The 19,358-nt window shown below is 42.0% G+C and overlaps 1 protein-coding gene across 1 annotated transcript; it reads left to right on the top strand.

Annotated features, from left to right (window-relative positions):
- Positions 1 to 208: 208 nt before the first annotated feature.
- On the top strand, positions 209 to 18,594 carry LOC117482348 (calcium uniporter protein, mitochondrial-like). The gene is made up of 8 exons (XM_034130457.1): positions 209 to 685; positions 14,449 to 14,518; positions 14,676 to 14,843; positions 15,903 to 16,007; positions 16,144 to 16,301; positions 16,455 to 16,658; positions 17,320 to 17,436; positions 18,310 to 18,594. Exons 1-8 carry the CDS (start codon positions 578 to 580, stop codon positions 18,385 to 18,387), a joined length of 1,008 nt encoding a protein of 335 aa, XP_033986348.1. The 5' UTR covers positions 209 to 577; the 3' UTR covers positions 18,388 to 18,594.
- The last annotated feature ends 764 nt before the right edge of the window (positions 18,595 to 19,358 follow it).

The raw sequence follows: 19,358 nt of genomic DNA, 5'->3' as shown, positions 1-19,358 counted from the left end.
TTAGGCTGAGGTTTTCATAACTAACCCTGAAACTAATCTATTGTCATCATATGTGTGGCAGTTTAATCAGACATGTTTGACAGTTTCCGGTTTATCAGTCTGTGGGGTGCCTGCCAATTTTGTATTTGATTTCCTGTGTGTCCTATTCTTAAACGTGTAATGACCTTCTCTTCCTGGTGAAATGTGTAACATGAAGACCTCTGAGGGTCCTCCAGCCTCAGTTTTTTATAACCCTCTGTACATGCGCACTCTGTACTTGGATAGGTTGTATTGGTCATCCATGGTTGGGACAGCACATCACGTTCAGCTGCTCCCTGCTGGCTGCTTCATGCTAAACAGAAAAGAAGAGAAAAGGGAAGAAGAGTTTGGCAAGGACGGTGACCGTGCATGTGAGGAGGAGGAGGAGGAAATGGTATGCAGCACAGGCGGGGCTGTTCCTCCCTCTGTCCCGTAGCTGTTTTTATTTACAGCAAAAACACAAGCCCGTTTCCAACCGGAACACCGGGCTCCGAGGCTCATTTTGTGGAAGTCTCTCCACACGGTATGCCCGAAAAAAGCTCCTAAACACGGGTTAACGATGGCTTCGGTTCGGATGGTCGGCAAAGTTACGGCGAGACTTTTGGGAAGTATTCAGCCTCTTCACTGCAGTGTCAAAACTACGCGTCCTGTTACATTTCTTCACAAGGTAAATTCATATTTTTGTTAATTACTCTAATTCGTCTTAGGTTTTGCTTTTGTTACACCAACGTATAACTAGTTAACTAAACAGTGTTTAGGGTTGACTAACTGGCTTCCTGCTTTCTGAGCACAACAATATACTTTGGTACACTGGGGATCGAATAGCTAACTTCAGTAATGTGTGGGCACTGTCTGAAGAAAGATGTATTTGTTTCAACTCAGGCTACTCGATTGCTCTAAAATCAGATGAAAACTTAACAGAAAACATTTGTTTTTAATTGTCTTGCTTGAATGTGATACATTGTTCACAAGCCCCTCTAATACTCAGTGGAGAAAGGCAACAACTGTGTGTCACTGTGCTCTCTAGTTCTGTGTGATGTAATTTTGATTAAGGGTTGACAGAATAACCCATAAATTATTCAAGAGGCCTACATTACCTAGCTCTACTGTGGTTTGAAACGTGACTGATCAAGCTAATCAGCCTTGAAAGGTATGGTGGACCGATCATTACTCTACATTATTTTATCACAGGCAGTGTTCATTCGATTAGTCCTCCATGGAAGCCATTCATGGACAACGACACCATGAGTAGGTTGCTAAATATAGCCCTATCTTTAAGTATAGACTTGCTTTTCTATAGACAATCCCAAGAGACATCTCTGACATTGCTATACTTTGCAGCCTTGCAAGGTCAATATTGCATTGTATCATGAGCTGGAAATGTGCATCATCAGCTTGTATCAACACACATCACCATGTCCTAGCCATAGCAAAAGATGCTGGGTAAATGACCTCACAAATCAATGTAATGTGTGTAGTGCTGCATGAAGTAAAACCCCCGATGGCATCTCCAGGAGTTTTTTGTAGTGTGGTTCTACTCATTTTATGAATGAACTGATAAATTGGACATTTAAACCTTTATTTTATAACGCATTTATCATCCTGTGCAAGAAATTGCAGAGGTCAGCTAAAAGTCGTGAGCAGACTGATCCCAAGCAGGCGGCAGAGTCTTTGCAAGTGCAAGAAGACCAGGAAACACTGTAGTGCTAAACGCCAGCCTCGACACGGAGTGAATATTAACTTACAGTTTGGAGGATGGGGGATTATTTATGTTAGATGGGCAAACTGTCATGAGTCACTCTGCATTCAAGAATGACTAAGATGAGCTCTATTTTTAGACCGAATCATATTTAAAATCCCAGTGTCAGTTCTCCTTTTGTCAAGTGTTGTTGCAGCTACACACTGACCAGCAAACCCCATTTGGACCTTTACGGCTAAAGACACTTAACACAGCCCTTATTTCAAAATATCTTATCTTATCGTATCTTATTCATTGGTCTGTTCTGTATGATCCAAATAGGTCATATTTTTCAACCACATATGGTTATGTTCAGGTCACTGCTTTTATGTTGTGCTATTCCCGTCTTTGACTTTATTTACAGCGGAAGCAGTGTATTTCGCGGTGGTGGCGAAATCCATAGGGACTTGGCTTGGCAACTGGAAGGTCACCAGTTCAAGTCCGCGCAAGACCAAGTGCTACCAAGGTGTCCCTGAGCAAGGCACCGTTCCCTACACTGCTCCCCGGGCGCCGTTCATAATGGCAGCCCACTGCTCCTAACACTAGGATGGGTCAAATGCAGAGAAACCATTTTGTTACATAGTACCTGTACTGTGTAATGACAATAAAAGTGCAAAAAAAAATATTTTAAAAATAATTTAGCAAGCTTAAATATATGCAACAAGGGTCAATGTCTTTAACCCAGAGGCCACCACGATGCACCCCATAATTTACAGTGTGCAACAGCCTGTTTGCTATTGAATATATCGAATGCACTTATTGTATGTCGCTTTGGATAAAAGCGTCAGCTAAATGCAATGTAATGTAATGTAATGAATAGACTGTGGACTATCAAAAGGGTTTATTCAGTGCTGTATAATCTGATGGATTAATTAAAAGGAGTACTGGATACAGAGTAGAAAGCGCTGCCCTGTTTATTCCTATGGAAGTTGGCACATGAAGCTAAAGTTGCTCGACTCTCAAGTACAAAATGATCCGGATTTTCTGTGGGTCTTTTTTACTATTGGGCCTATAGACAACAAGCACACTTTCAATTTCCTTTAACCCCGCCTCCATGCTACTCCTTAACATCCGTTTCTTGGCTCGATCTAATGAATGGAGAGAAAATATCCTTGAATTTGGCTTTTAGTGCGTTTTACAACTTGTGATACTTAGTCTTAATAAAGCGTTGGTACTGGATTGTTGATTTAACATAACAGAAATTACATGCTGATTTACAGATGTTTCTTTCTTAATGTAAGTCAATGGGAAAAACTGTTCATGGCCCCAATGGCATTAAGTCACTGACACGTAACTTGTGATTCCAGTGTTTGGTTTCTACAAAACTTTACTTCAACGCTTGACACAATTCGGGGGACTCGTATAATGTCCTTACACAGGTTTATTTAAATAAAAATTATAAACCGGGGGTGTTTCTCAATGTCGAGGAAGGCTGCTCCAGAGCCACTATTTCAAGGATGCTACGTCATCGAGTCCCGCCGAAGGACTGTTCCAATGTCCAGGATGCTTGGAATTCTACCGAGGCCGGCGTCCTTCGTTGCGGGAAATTTCGAGGCTGCACATGTGTATCCTCCGCGGTCTTAAAATCCCCACAATGCTTTGCGCACGGACCAATTTCCAAAATCTTTGGCGGAAATCGCGCTCCATTTAAGGCGGGGCCTCGCATATGACGCACACCTGTTAGCCTGTTCCACCATTCTTCGTTTTCCGAGGGATTTTTGCCTCGCTTCCGAAGGACCTGACTCGGAGGGACATGTCCTACCAAGGAAGCGTCCTCGACATTGAGAAACACCCCGGATCTAGATATTGTAAAAACACTCTTAGGTCAGGAGTGTGTTTAAAGGAGTGGCTGAACCACAGCCTGTTTTGAATAGGCTGGTACAACACCTTGTTTTAAGAGAGCCTTTGAAAAGACAGATAAATACTGCTGCATACAAAACCAGTTTTTGGAACCAGAGAGCAAGTTGTCAGTTTTATATGAGATAATCTAGCAAGACGTGTTAGCCTGGGAAATAACAGGGATCACTTCGGAGGCTGTGGATAAGCAACTGAAAATGGATTTCCTCAAATGTAAATTGAACGGATGCTATTTCCCTGCTTCTATACCATCGTGTAACAGAAAACAACTATAGTCAGTGCGAGTAGACATGAGTTCAAAATTGAGCATACATTGTCCCTACTCTCACAGCAGCTCTTGTAGGTAGTCAGAGAAAGTGCAATGTCACATTATTGTAAAGGATTGTTAAATAAAACATCATCCACAGAAGGTGAAACCTCTGCCAACATCTGCTGTCATCTTTGTAATGCACAAGATTACCACTTTGAAAATATTATCAAGGCAAACGCTCTCACTTTCAGGAGAGAAGCCTTAGGAAATGTGTCTTGTATATCAGTGAGTAATGGCAGCTCTCGGAGAACACACTTCCTTTTTTATACACACCATTGTAATGCTACAGGTGTAATCTGAATGAGCTTGAACGATACTAAGCAGCGCCGGAGTGCTGAGAGAAACGTAATAGACCTGCCAAACACTCAGTGCAGATACGTGTAACTGATTTTGTATTGAAGCAGCCCGTCGTTGTCTACTGTCTGTAGTTACAGGAACGTGTACTAGGAACGCTCAGAATTGTGGAAAACACACTAGTTTGCATTTTTTAGATGAAGCGAGGATCAATACCACTTTTGAAAATCCAGTAAGAAAAGGTTAAGGAAGCTAACAAGGGTAAGGAGGGGGAACACTATTAGCATAGCTTCTTCATAAGTGAAAAAAGATGCCTGTCAGCATGTCTAAAGCTTTCTTGTATACAAACTGTGTATCTAACCTATATCCCCAATAGGAGCCTTTTCTAATATTCTGACCTTTCTGCAAATTGCTGTGCACAATGACTGACATATGGTATTCAAAGTCTTGTCATAAATCGGTAGTGAAGAATACCCCTGTGACTCCTGGATGTGTTCCTGACAACTACTCACTGTTACAACACACAACATGCAAAACATACAGCTGTGGATGTGTTGAAAGGCACATTTATTCCATGTTTGACAGAGATGGACTAGCAGAAGCAGCTTAGCAGGTTAAACATACTCCTAATACTGTACCTTTCTACCTGATGCCCAGAGATGATTGATATGGATTACTCATTTGACTGTGGTGTCATTGCATACCAGCTATTTCCAAAAATATAACTCTGTTCCTTTTAGCATGGAATAACAACGCTGCCCATTGTGAAAACAAATCACATACCAGCAGGGTTTCCAGAGACAACAAGACCAAATCAGGAGGCAAAAACGATGTTGTCATAGCCGATACTTCATAGTTTGTTGAAATAATAAGAAAACATATGCCTGAAATGGAGACAAATGACTATTCCAGAGAAACCGTAACCCCAAAACGTCAAGATAGCTGGAACAAGCATCACTTTGTCAGTGACAGTTTTGTCTGACAGTAGGTTCAATTTGCTGTCTTGCCCCTTTTATTGTGTGGCCCCGGCATTATAATGCAAGATAGAAGTGGTTTCATTCCAGCGAGCATGACTGCCAGTCTCTCAGTGTCAAGTCTGGCCACGCCACAGAGACCATACTTTATGAGGGCAGCGTATCCACAGGAATAGAATAGGAATGAAGCCCTGGCAGAAGCATGTGACATCGCCCGTGGGGAGCCTGTCAGACTTGGTTTGTATTCTGTAGATAACAAGCTCTGGATCGTGGGACCACTGCTGCTTAGTATGGAAGAACTCCTCATCACAGCTGTAGTGGGAGAATTAATGTGGCAGAGTTTTTGACCCCACACAGTGAAGCATTAATGAGTCCTTAAACCCAGACGTGAGTTAGCATTTTTCATCTTCCATTTCCCTTGTCTGGAAGTCGGTGTGTATTTGATTAGATCCCTGAAACAAAGTCAATTGACAAGATGAGGAGATTTTAATGTTTTGTTCAAACGCGTAAAATGACCTTATGGATTTTACCCGTTATAAAAAATGTAAATAAAGTCGCTATCAAGTGGCTAATTGACAGTACCTATTGTCACCATGCAAAACACTAGTCAGCCTAGTTAGTGGTACTGAGGTTAAGTAATGGGTCCTTAGGGTAGTTAGTGTATAGCCTAATGCATGGTTTTTACATCCGCCTGATCTGATTGTATTCACTTTACTTAATTACCTTTTTGTCACGGGAACCGGTACAACGCTAACTAAATACAAAACCACACCTCTATTTACACATGATTCCAGCTCATCACTTTTGTTGCATGACATATGTTTTCTGCTTCTGTACCATCGGCTGTCCAGTAAAGATGAAAATGGCAGAAAGAAAAATTGAATTTGTGTGAGGGGAAATGCCAGATGTAGAGGCAGCTGAAGCCCCTGTGACTGGAGTGCATTCAGAACACATCTGGAGGTTGTCTGGCTCGCAGTGTAATCAGATTCAAGGCAGGTGTAAATGCAATTTATAAAGTGTATACACAAACCACACATTCTTCCTCCTGTTTCAAGCAGGATTTAAAATGACAAAATGGTCAATACTGCAGCATTCCCTCAGCGACCTGCTACATGTTGTATTGACCAGACACTCTCCTCAATCAGCAAATTGCACATTGACATGTTTCACAGTTGGATAGCTTCAGTGCATCCGTCCTTCTTTGGAGTAGGATCTAGGTAAAGAGCATAAGGTAATACCGGGCCAAAATGGAGTCTTAGTTTTCACTCTTTTGCTAAACTCAAACAGATGCTGGCTGTTTGAACCTGGGCAAAATCAAAATTGCCTTTCTGAGTAAAATCCATAATTTATATGACAATAAGAATGCAACAGTCTTTGCATGTGTATCTCATCTGCAATATCAGTCACGTAGAGATATCTGAAAACCTCACCTCTGGCAGAGCGGAGGCACGCTTGAGCCAAGGCGTTATTGATTCCTTTTAGAAATGCGCATAGATAGAATTCAGTGTCAGCATAGTGGGTCAAATAAAAAAAACATACATTCTTGACCTAATTTTATCGTCTGTCTTGTCATCAACACATGCTGACAAAGATGTCACTGCAGGTCTTAATTATAAAAATCCCATATCAAACCTGTTAAGTTGTATTGTGCTAAATTACATGACAACATATTCACTTATTTAAGACCTATTGTGTCTTCAAAGAGGCCCTTTTAGGATTGTTGGGGTTTTCCCTTTCCTGTAGTGTGTTATATGGTTTTTGTAAATGGTCCAAAGAATCCCAAAGCTCCACAGGGAGTGTCTCAGAGCCGGCCAGCTAACCAATCAGAGCAGACTGGGCTCTGGTTTCAGACACAGGGTGAAAAGAGGTGCTGCAGCACAGGCAGTATGAGAAAAATAAAGAGCTTTTTGAACATTAAAGCATGGAGACATGTCACAGTAGAGACACAAAATACAAATGATGAAACCTGAAATGAGCAGAATAGGGCCTCTTTAAACAAGTTCAACTTTGTTTGTAATCCCACAAGCTAGTTATTCATGCAGTGAGTGCACTTCTTGTCCTTGCATGACGGATGCATTACTCACCGACAGTAGGTCTGACCAAAGGGGACAAATGATTCACCGAAGTTCAAGTGTAAATGATGTGTGGAGCTTTGCTGCAGGTTGAAGAACTGCCAGCTGATTTAAGCAGAGAGGACTTGGGCTCAGTAGTCGAAGAGAGAATCCTCCTCATGAGTTTCTTATAAATAAATAAAGACTTGCCCCATCCTGTTTGCAGTGAGACACAGATGAGAAGTTAGTTCATACCCTCTTATCGTGGAAGAGTACATATTTGAAAAACTATCAGAAACTTTGTTTGGGCCTTCTTGACCAAACATTCACAACGCGAAATAAATGAAGTCCTCGCATTTAATCAACATTCAATTCAAAGTAATACTGTATTTCTTTAGTTTCCTCCGTTTTTTACCCTTTTAGTATTTTTGTGTTTGCCCTTCCAAACATTTCATTTGTCCGATTTGTATGAAAAACGTGTTGCAGACAAACCTTGTGTTTCCACTACCTTCATGCCTTTATACAGCAGTCACCTCCATCGCACCGTATTTCCCCTCTATCTCGACTGCATCATTAACTGGGAAGCAGAAGACAAATGCTTCAATGCAAATTGTTTTCATGGTACAGTGCTCGGTGCTCCTATGACGGCAACGGGAAAGAATTCCATTTTCTCTTCTTGGCAGCCTTCGATTTTCATCGCAGCCTTACATTTCACCCCCACTCAATTTCCTTTGCTTCCTGCTTCAAGGCACGCTTGCAAGATATTGTAAGTCATTACATTATTATCTTGGCTGTTCTCATATACGCTGCACTTACACCTTCAAAAAGTCATGTGCACTATAATTCCAATACAACCGCCATAATCAATTTGTAGCCCATAATATTATCTACAGCTTGTTTGGATAAGTGCCATCCAAAAAAGTGATTACTATTATATTTAAACTTGACACAATTCATAATAGAGGGCCCTGCTTGGAGACTGCAGTGAAAATGATCTGCTTGTCGTCATGATAACTCATTATTGCACGAGCGAGAAGCCCCGGCCTGCCTCGCTGAAGAGGAAGGATATGGCAGTTTGTCATCATATTGCTCATTCCCCCCCCCCCCCCCTCTCTCCCTGTAGGTATGGCATAAATAAGAAACACACTGCTTAAGGGGTAAATATACTTACGGATGGTTGTTTTCAGATGGAACAGTTGGAGCAAATCATTTTCTGCGGTGATGAGCAGGTGTGCCGCGCGGTTCCCTGCAGCTCTAAATTGACTCCAAATAGTTGAAAGACAATAAATAAGAAGCACCCTGCATTGTGAATATTGATTATTGTGTTTTCTTCTAGTCTAATTGGAAAGTGTGTTTTGTTTTGATAAGCAACACATATTCAATTGTGCAGCCGGTGGTGAGGTTATTCCTCATGTGTTTCTGTCTTATGACACAGCATCAGAGCGTGAAGCCTGTTACTGTTTGCTGTGCGAGGGCTTGTTCTTGTTCAGGCAGCACAGTCTTTGACCTGCGGCCCTTTGTTAGGTGCTGAAGGTTTATGGGTGTGTCGGCCCCTGCATGGGAGTAGCCTAAATGAAACCATGGATCATATGAAGCACTGACATTTCTAATCTACTCTGGTAAATGGTAGACCTGCACACACCCGCTGAACTGCTTGCATTTGTGTGCACGTCTTATAGTCTCTGTCTACCTCACTTCTTAGGTAAAGATTATTGACTAGTCGGTATGCAAGAAGATGCATGACCACAATTTATCTTCACATGTAAGTTGTGTAATCATGTCAATACTACTGTTATCACTAACAATGTTATCGCAACATAAACTAAATCTTGGCCACTTCCTAAATTGGTTATGCAAGTAATTTAGCATTGTATGAATATGTATATCTTTCTTTTAATTTGACAGGACTCTCGGTTTAAGACTTAAAGGTCCCATGTCATGGCCATTTCTACTGATCATAATTCCATTGTTGAGGTATACTAAAATACATTTATATTGTGCAATTTTCCAAACTCACATTGGTTTCTCATACAGCATCTCTGTATAGTATGTGTATTCACTCTCTGTCTTAAACGGCTTGTTGGAGCTCCTGCCCCCCCCCCCTCCCTAGGAGCCCAGTGGCCGTCTGCGAGACACAGCGAAACCCAGCCCGAACACACACACCTGCAGCCTGGCTGGGAGTTTGTGTGTGTGCTCACACACCGACTCACAGCCTCGCCGCGTCCCGCCGTCTCAGGGAGGAGAAATCGGCAGAGCTGCAGCTGAGAAAAGATTGTGTGTGTGTGTGTGTGTGTGAGGAATTGGTCCAAATGTAACGGCTCCGCGGACGTAACGTAACGGCTCCACGGATTGGTCCATTTGAGTATGGGCACGTCACTGTACCCAGAAAGAAAAAGAGAAATCTCCAACGAGGCGTTCTGGGGCAGCATAGACAGGTCTTTTCTGTGTTAGAGTGTTACTCGCTACAGGGTGTACTTTGAGGGTTTGTGACTCTGCACCGTTTACATGCAGAAGCTTCTTAACACACAAGGGGACGGGTAATAACCGGAAAAGCATGACATGGGACCTTTAAATATTTCATTAAGTGTTGAATGGAGGGCCATCATTCTTCTTTGTTCAGACATTGACGGTCCCCTCAGGATTTGACTTTTGTGATTGCCTGACTTTCCTCTAGCTCCACCATTATCTTCCACATTGTTGGTATTGTATCAGATTTCTCCCCCGCCTATTAGATGTACTGCCATGAAATTGGATTACTCTGAATTCTCTGCTCAGTCAAAACTTTGTGTACAGTACTTTGATTTATGTAAAAACACTTGCAAAAGAAATTATATTCAGCTTAGCTGTGCTTTGTGTTTTATTGCTACGAAGCAAATGTCAGCACGTAGACGGTAGTTGTTATCATTTCAGTATGCTAATGTTAGCATTTATCTCAAAGCACTGCTGTGTTGACACTTTGTAGTAAAAGATTATCTGTGTTGTTGTGTGCCAGTGAGTAACAGCATAAGATTTTCCCCACAAGGCTCATTAACGCATCGTTGCTTTTGCTCCTTATGTGTCCATCATCTATCACTGAGTGTAACAAGGCCAGGTGGCTCGGCATGCTTTTCTATAGTCTGTTACTAAAACTGAACTGCAAGGGTCATCCATCACAAGACCCTTGAATGTGTTAGATTGTGTTTGCTATAAATATATCATTGTCAAATTGTTCTTGGATGTTATTGTAGTGCTATGTAGATCAAATGCAGCTGCCACCTAAAGGCGCAGAGGAGTAAAAGGTCAGTCAGTGTTTCTAATGCAGTGTGTGCTTAAGTCAGTAAGGGGGCCGGCGGCATGACTTTGGAAATGAACTACTATCCATCACACAGCTCTCACGTCTCATTATGTGGCCACGCTGTGCTGATTTAGAATGGCATTGGTATGTGTGCACATAGCATGAAGACTGCCTGGACTCAGTCAGCCGGTGAATTGACGCTGGTCTCTGATCTCGTATACACACATTGAGCAAAGAGAATACTACTCCAGCTTCAGCGCCATATCTGCTGTTTTCACAATAGCAATGTGATACAATGAGCACCATTTTTTCTCATGTGCCCACTGTGTGTGTTGGCTGTCGGCGCCTGCATGCTCAGTTTAATGAGGCACTCTGGCTGCAGCGGCTGAGGAGTCTCATAAGATGCAGCTCCAGGCTGTTTAGCATACTGCTAATGTGTTTGCTCTCATAGGTTAACTAAAAGGGGTCACAGCATAACTACACTTCTTCAGGTATCAGGGATGGGAACTGTTCTACAAAAAAGCAATATGATGACAATGAGGTATATCAAATTTGTCATCTATCATAGATTTATGTTTCCCATTTAAAAGCTGTCCCTTTGAATGTCTGTTGAGTGTCTGCCCGGTGGTCCCTGACATGTTTGCCAATATTGCAAATCAATATTTGGACATGCTTTTCATCTGTATGGATTTGTGGTCAATGTAATGAATGACTTGGCTAGTGAGGTATTTCATTTACAATTTAGCCGTCAGAATCTGTCCATAAACCATCTTTTAAATTGATTTGAACCGTATCAAAAACACAGAAAGAAGGTTTTTCTTCCATGATATCTAACATAAACTGCACTGTATAGAGATTTTAGATACCACTTATGATTCTGTGATGATATCCATTTGTTTGACATGTTTTACTGTTGTCAAAATATGAACATACATCCCCTAAAAATACTTGTCCCAGTGTCCACGGGGAGCCGGTGTGCTGAAGCGTTGGTGATCGAGCGCTCAGCTGTGTAACAGCAGCTGGACATCTCACACAAACTGAACAGATACAATGTTGTCGCATTGGGATCACTTTGTTCGGCTCTTTTTGGGGAATGGAGAGTATTTATAAAATCATGTTGTCCTTCACAGTGTGGTCAACACTTCTTTTTATTATACTGTTTCTTGCTGTTCCATCTCCTGGGTTTACTTCCAGTCCAGTAATGGTTTTTGGTTTCATAGTTTATGTTACAACACACAGCCTCTGCTCATGTACAGTTACCTATTGCTGTATTTGAGTGTAGTTTTTACTGTTAAAGTCCTGCTATCACCTACCCAGTGGAGTGTGTAAAGGTCCTTACACACCGAGCCGATTTTGCCAAAGGCCGTCGGCCAAAGAAATCACTCTGATTGGCTGTTCAGCTAGCGAATCAGTGCATGAGAAGCGAAACGGAAGTGAGGGACCCAAACAAACGATTAAGAAGGCAAATCTGAGATTTCATTTAACTCCAGCTCTCGACACAGATTCGGGAAAGCCCCATGAGCTTCTCGCTGCAGAGTGAAAATGGAACGCACACGCTATTTGTTGTTTGTTTATATCACGCAGTCTGTTCTTCTTCTCTCGGTTATCACGCAGTCTGTCTTCAGGTTGTTGCCTCTTTTGAATGACGAATACACACTACCGCCGCCTGCTGGTAAGGAGAGTTATTGCCACTCACGCATGCGCAGTTCGTACGTGCTACTTGGCCGTCGGCTGAAGTCTTTGCGGTGTGTTCCAGACAGTGCGAAACATGGCCAAGACGCAGGAGATGTGATGCGTTTTTTGGTGTCAGTTTGGTGTGTAAGAGGCTTAGTGTTAACTCCCATCATCCCAAGGCCATCTGCTTTTCTCAGCCCATGAAAATGGATGGCTCCCTTGTTGCTCTTTAATGTGATATTGATCGAGCAAACTCCCAGCTGGAGGACAAAGGGGTGGGTGGGAGTGGCTTCCACATCCCTAGATATCAGTCGGACCCCTTTGACTCTGAACAGGAAACGCTGTGGAGGAATCCGTTTTAAAGACCCGAGTGAAACTGAAATATATATAATATCATAAATCAATTCTATTCTGAATGTCATCATATAGCTGCTATTAAAGTGGCCCTATTATTCATTTTGGGGGTTTCCCTTTCCTGTAGTGTGTTATATAGCGTGCATGTAAATGGTCTGCAAAGACTGAAATCCCAAAGTTCCCTGCAGAGGGAGTTTCAGACAGAGGGTGGAAAGAGGTGCTGCAGCACAGGCAGTTTGAGAAAAATAAGGAGCTTTTTGAACATCAACCCTCCTATTGTCTTCGTTCCCCCCCCCCCCCCCTTACTTTGGTGTTCGCGGTCAAATTTGACCGGTCCTGTTTTAACTGCTATTACATTAACACAAAAACCATTAATCATCACCACATTTCATTTAACACCCTTTCAAACTGTAAATATTGTATCAGACTACTGGTATACATGAAAAACTGCAGTAAATATACAAAGAACAGACACTGAACATGTATTGTGTGTACCAGGTGTGATCCATGTGGGGGGATGGGCACATAAGGTGTGTGTGTGTGTGTGTGTGTGTGTGTGTGTGTGTGTGTGTGTGTGTGTGTGTGTGTGTGTGTGTGTGTGTGTGTGTGTGTGTGTGTGTGTGTGTGTGTGTGTGTGTGTGTGTGTGTGTGTGTGTGTGTGTGTGTGTGTGTGTGTGTGTGTGTGTGTGTGTGTGTGTGTGTGTGTGTGTGTGTGTGTGTGTGTGTGTGTGTGTGTGTGTGTGTGTGTGTGTGTGTGTGTGTGTGTGTGTGTGTGTGTGTGTGTGTGTGTGTGTGTGTGTGTGTGTGTGTGGTGTGTGTGTGTGTGTGTGTGTGTGTGTGTGTGTGTGTGTGTGTGTGTGTGTGTGTGTGTGTGTGTGTGTGTGTGTGTGTGTGTGTGTGTGTGTGTGTGTGTGTGTGTGTGTGTGTGTGTGTGTGTGTGTGTGTGTGTGTGTGTGTGTGTGTGTGTGTGTGTGTTGGGGATTGGGCACATAAGGGGGGGGGAAACACATCTAGAGTATGTGCGTGTGGGTGTGTGTTCTATCTGATCCGGATGAACACCATGGGTGTTACAAAGTTGACTAAATCATCCAAAATTCAATGAAAGTGGTGATCAGCTATTGTATATGTTCAAATGTCTACTGTGAAGGATATCATAAAGCCTTAATGCAATCGAATGTAAAACAAAAAGTTATGATTGATGAAAGTAGTAAATCGGTCAGATTTGACCCGAAGACAACAGGAGGGTTAAAGCAGTAAAAATGTCATAGTAGAGGCACAACATACATATTTGTGATATTTGTGACATTTCATTTACTACATTTGGTTTTATTGGTTTGAAACTATAGAGATATAAGTCTGACTTTCAACAGTAAAGTTATGTGATTTGTAGCAAGTCCCATGGGCTTTAAATATTGAATAGAAAATATGACTCTGCATGTAAACTACACAATATGACACCCCAAGAATGTTAAGTGCAGTACAGAGAAGAACTCCTGCTGACTAGAATAATTAGCAGTGCTCTATGAGTGCCCTCTTGAAAGTACTTTTCATTGAGATGAACACATTTCGCATTTCATTAAGCATTGATGGTTTAAATGTAATTACTTTGGTGCATCCACAAAAAGGAGCTCATTTCATCACCAGATGTTAGATCAGAAACCATTTAAAGGGAGTGTCAAGTCTTTCAAAAGCATTGTTATTGAAGACATTCATATTAACCTAAAGCGAAAACCAAGATCAGGGAAACTCAATTGATGTGGATCTATTTTCACATCCTTCATTTCAGGATGCTCCTTGTCTGTTTACTAAGGGAGGGGTTTCATTTTGAGTACAGAGATCAAACTGAGTAAGCTGCTTGTGGTCTTTTTGCATTCTTTTGTTAATTACTACTTTTTCTTTTTCAGGTTCAACAGAGGTCGCCCCTGCTTGGAAATAGCCCAGCGTTTTTCTACAGTACACTTGCTCCCTCCAGTGGTAAGATACAGCTACAACATCAACATGACAACAAATTGCAATATGTCACACATCTGTTCCGTTCATGTCTTTACAACGACTACTACTGGGCAAAAATAAATGTGTGTATGATCTGTATCCAAGAAATATAAATGATTTGCTCCTCGTTGTGTTGCAGACTTGTCTTTGAAGTACAAACATGGCCGTTTGGTTCTGGAGGTGCCATTGCCCTCCAGAGATGAGATGTGTCTGTTCTTCCTCAGACCCATGCTGATGAGCGTGGGAGACCTGATCTCAGATCTGCAGAAAGAGGACCCCGGGGCCAAGGCATCCATTTTGTCCAAGGGTAGGACAACATGACAAGTGTTAGCTACACACTACACAGATGGTGGTTGGTGGCATTGTTGAGCTTACAGTCAGTCAAGCCTGACCATTTGTTATGTAACCTGGTTAGACAGGTTCTTTGTTAGAAGTGAAAGTTGAAGAGCAGTTTGGCACGATGCCTGCAAACAATATTTTAACAACCCATTATCTTATTATCTATACAATGACTAAGCTGGTATTGTACTTTCTTAATGTGCATGAGGTGCTTTCACTTTTAGAGGCAAAGGTTTTCAAAAGAAAAAACAACATTTTAGAAAAAAGACTTTCTGTCCTGTTTTCTAAAACCCTCATTACTGTATATCCTGCCATTATTGCAGGCTGATAATCTGTTTAAAAAATAAATAAATAATGTTCTGTGCTCCCCTCAATGCTTCCAAATGCATTTGGACTTTGATTAAACTGTCAAACAGGCAGCACCGATCAAGTATGAATCCAGTTTCTGTTCCTGCATTGCCTATTTTTCGCCTCAAATGTTTTCAGAAACATATACCTCTTAGCTGTAAGACGAGAATGTTTGCCAACCGGCTGTCGAGCTAAAAGCAAGCATCACCCGCCAACTTATAATTGTACAGCTAAACAGTCCAGCGCTCCTGCAGAGCATTTGAAGTAGAGGCTGCTTCTCATATTCTGCTGACTGGAAAAACCTGCTTTTTTTTTCCAGTAGCCATTCCTCTGTTCAACAACACTAGCTGGCACATTGTTCAGAAGCTGCTGATAAGTAGACGGGTTCCATTCAAGGAAATAGGACACGTTGTATTTGAGTTGGACAGATCTGGTATTATATGACATTGGAATCATCCTCATGTGTTTCATTCCTTTACAAGACCTCCAGTTTTGCAATGATGAATAATTGTCTTTGCACTCACTCTTTTTATGAAGTGTATTTATGATGTATGGTTATTCAGCTTTACTGTGCTTATTTTGGTAATCTACCAGGAAACCTTTTTTGCAGTGCTATAAAAATATAAAGTTACATGATGGAAATAAAGTACTGAGTTGGACATCTGTCCTCTTCTGACAGATGGAGAGCGTGTAACCAACACCACGCTGATAGACGCCCTGCTGGATAAGGACTTCCAGCTCGTCATCAATGATGCCGTTTATAATGTCGTCTCTCCTGAAAAGGGTACCACACATTTCTGTCCTATCAGATGTTTTCTGCTTAGCAATTATAACTTTGGCCAGCTGATAAGCAGTAGCAGTTATCTCTCCAGTCACGACTCATCTTAATATCCCACCCTCATCCACCCTGTGTGTTGCAGTGGCTACCAGTGAGCAAGCCATGGAGATGGATGACATGAAGCATGTCGTGCATCTGCTGCACACGGCACTCCACATGCCTGAACACCACCTGCTGAAGGAGAGGCAGCTGCTGGAGAGACAGGATGTCCTCAAACAGGAGCTGTCCCCCCTGGAGGAGGTAGTGGATACGTCTCAACATCTGCATCTATTACACCTCTCTTTCTCCTTGTTACATCCTTTGTTTTTGAAAAGGAACCGATGCCATTTCTGTCCTGTTAGTTCTGTTGGCTGATAACCTCCTCCTCCTTGTGTCTCTGCCTGGCGCTGACAGATGAAAGCTCAGCTGTCCCGGTCCGCAAACTTCCACAGCGCCAGGGTGGTGTGGACCGGCCTGGCCCTGCTGTCTGTGCAGGGCGGGGCTCTGGCCTGGCTCACGTGGTGGGTTTACTCATGGGACGTCATGGAGCCCGTCACGTATTTCATCACCTACGCCACCAGCATCGGAGCCTTCTCCTATTATGTCCTTACCAAACAGGCAAGTCTCAGGGAATAAAGACACACACCTCTTTCTCTTCCTGTTTCCAACTCTGTTTTGATACAAAGGAAAGGTTCAAAATGTGTCCAAACAATATCAATGTTATGTCCGTACATACAAAATTAACAACAGCCAGCAGCATTTAGATTAGCCTAGCATAAAGACTGATAAACACTAGCCTGGCTTTGTCTGAAGATAACAAAATGTGCTCACATAGACATTGTTGGTGTTTTATGTGAGTTGAATTGCCCACCACCATTTCCTGTCTCTGCTGCTTGTCTGTCAAACTCACTTTGATTGCACTACTCAAGGAAGTCACTGTGGCATGCCTTGAAGTATCTCGGCACGTAACGGTAGACCGTAAAACCACACATTTCCTTTTTACATTTTGTGTATTGTATGGATTAAAAAAAATCTAGATTTGTATGGGTACATTTGTGAGTTTCATTGGGTGTATTATGATATCTAAGGACAGAGCCAGGCTGTTTCCCCTTTTACAGGCTTTAAGTGAATTGCTTGGTAGCTGTTGGCTATGATTTCATATTTCACTGACAGGTCAAAAAGTTTGGTAAAAGGATTAACACATCTGAGACACTCTATGTGTGCAGATGTGTTTTCCTCTCCATATTGATTTTAATCCAATTTTATTTTTTCCCCTCAGGATTATTTATACCCAGACGTTAAAGACAGACAGTTCCTGCATTCCTTTTATAAGGGGGCCGGCAGGAAGAAATTCAACGTGGGAAAATACAATGAACTGAAGGATGAGCTGGCTGAGGTTGGTTGATTGGTTACACTTGTTATAATCCAACATATACAGACACTTAGGAGTCACTGTCTTCCTCACTGACATGTTAAGGGAGGCGTGTGGCGTTGTCCGTTGGTGTTTGGATCAGGGTGTCACAGGTTCAAACCCCACTGCAGTCAGCATGTCGTTGTGTCCCTGGGCAAGACACTTCACCCCAAATTGCTCCTGTGGGGATTGCCCACAGTATTGAGTATGTAAGTCGCTTTGGATAAAAGCGTCTAACAAGTGACATGTAATGTAATGTTCAGGACACTTCGAAAAGTAGGAAGAAGAAGCTACAGTTTAACAATGTCATACTTAAAACAGTAAAAGAGCAAAATTACAAATCAGAAGAAAATCTACAGCCATGCTATCATCTTCGTAGGGCAAGTGCTTTGAGAAAAATGCTTATGTTTGCAATCTAACGTGCTAACAACGACAGTGTTTCACTTGCTTATCATTAGCAGATAACATGGTTACAATGTTAGTCATATTAGTTCAGTGTATTAGCATGCCAACATGTACAAATAAGCACCAGAAGCAGAGTACAGCTGAGGCTGATAGTAAGTCATTATTTATGCTATACAAACAACATGTTCGACCTCATGGTGGCCCTAAATGAATAGTTAGTGAATCATAGTCAACATATGTGTCTGACCCAAATGTCATGCAGTCCATGCATTAATCGTTAGGTCATTTAACTCAAAACTACACATGTAAACTGCTAATGCTGCTAGTGAGGCTAAACACAAGTTATAATACAATTAAAGTTGTTTAAAAATGTGCCTTGCCTTCTAAAAAAATCAGCTGAATTGTTGGTTAGATTATTAAATAGTTTGTGTGACTGTGTTTTCTGTGCGCCAGGTGGAGGAGGACCTGAGACGTCTGAGAAATCCGACTCAATTTCACTTTCCACTCGAACAGATCCAGCCGAGGCCATGAACGAAGCCAGGCCATGAACAACGGTCACACTCAAACACTCCAGAGCAAAAACAAATATTCTGCTTTATTTTGATAATGGTGCCTTTTTACCAGGAATCCATGTCATTCTGTGTTTTCTTTACAGTCTTGATAATGATGCCAATTATGTCTTTGAGAAAATGCCAAACACTGACGACTATTGAATTAAAAATAATTGCCCGAACATCAGGAGAATCTCTCGTCTTCCTTATGTCTTATTGTGGAAAGGTTGTACTTAACCCTTATGTTGTGTTCGGGTCTCCCGTGACCCGTTTCAAGTCAAAATTATATAATAACTACGCTCTAGTTTTTTGTGTCGGAACAAGGCTTCATGATATCCTCCACAACAGCTTTATAAACACTACAAAACAGATTTTGACCATTTTTGCCAAGTCTAAAGCTCTCTAAAAGTGTATAAAGTGTATCATTTGGTGTTCGGGTCTGGGGAGACCCAGCAGAATGGTTTTGGGTGACTCAAGGTCACATTTGGCCCAATCAAGATTCATCTTTGACTTTAGACACCCCAGCCCCACCCCCTTCATCAACTGTAACAATCTTTCACAACATGCACCTGGTCTCCCCTCCCTCTGCCCCCCTCCCCACGGGAACTCGACATTTCTCAAAGAATATGTACAGTTATGGCCCAAAACACATTACACCACATATTGCACACGTGCATGTGTGAGTTCAGGTTCAAGTGTTTAGACATTCAATTACAACAGGATTGTATGGTTATGAATGCATTATAAGTTAGTTATGATGTAGTTAAAACAATATTGGATGATAGTCATTTTTTTTTTGTGTGTTTTGGACTGAGATAAATCATGGGTCAACATTGACCCGCGAACACCATGAACGGTAACCGCTTTTGAACACAACACTGAATAATTACCCTGAATTCTCATAGGGGAAGGTACAAAAATGACATTTATACAAAACAATCACTCAACGCA

Source organism: Trematomus bernacchii, unplaced genomic scaffold, assembly GCF_902827165.1.
Source record: "Trematomus bernacchii unplaced genomic scaffold, fTreBer1.1, whole genome shotgun sequence".
NCBI lineage: Eukaryota > Metazoa > Chordata > Actinopteri > Perciformes > Nototheniidae > Trematomus > Trematomus bernacchii.
Note: the sequence above shows the minus strand (reverse complement) of the source record. Positions and strands in the feature narration are given on the sequence as shown.

Excerpts from the sequence above, each read along its gene's own strand:
- LOC117482348 (XM_034130457.1), top strand. The coding sequence starts at position 578 with ATGGCTTCGGTTCGGATGGTCGGCAAAGTTACGGCGAGACTTTTGGGA. Across the intron at positions 16,008-16,143 it reads TGTCGTCTCTCCTGAAAAGG|TGGCTACCAGTGAGCAAGCC; the intron begins GTACCACACATT and ends TGTGTGTTGCAG. Across the intron at positions 16,659-17,319 it reads ATTATGTCCTTACCAAACAG|GATTATTTATACCCAGACGT; the intron begins GCAAGTCTCAGG and ends TTTTCCCCTCAG.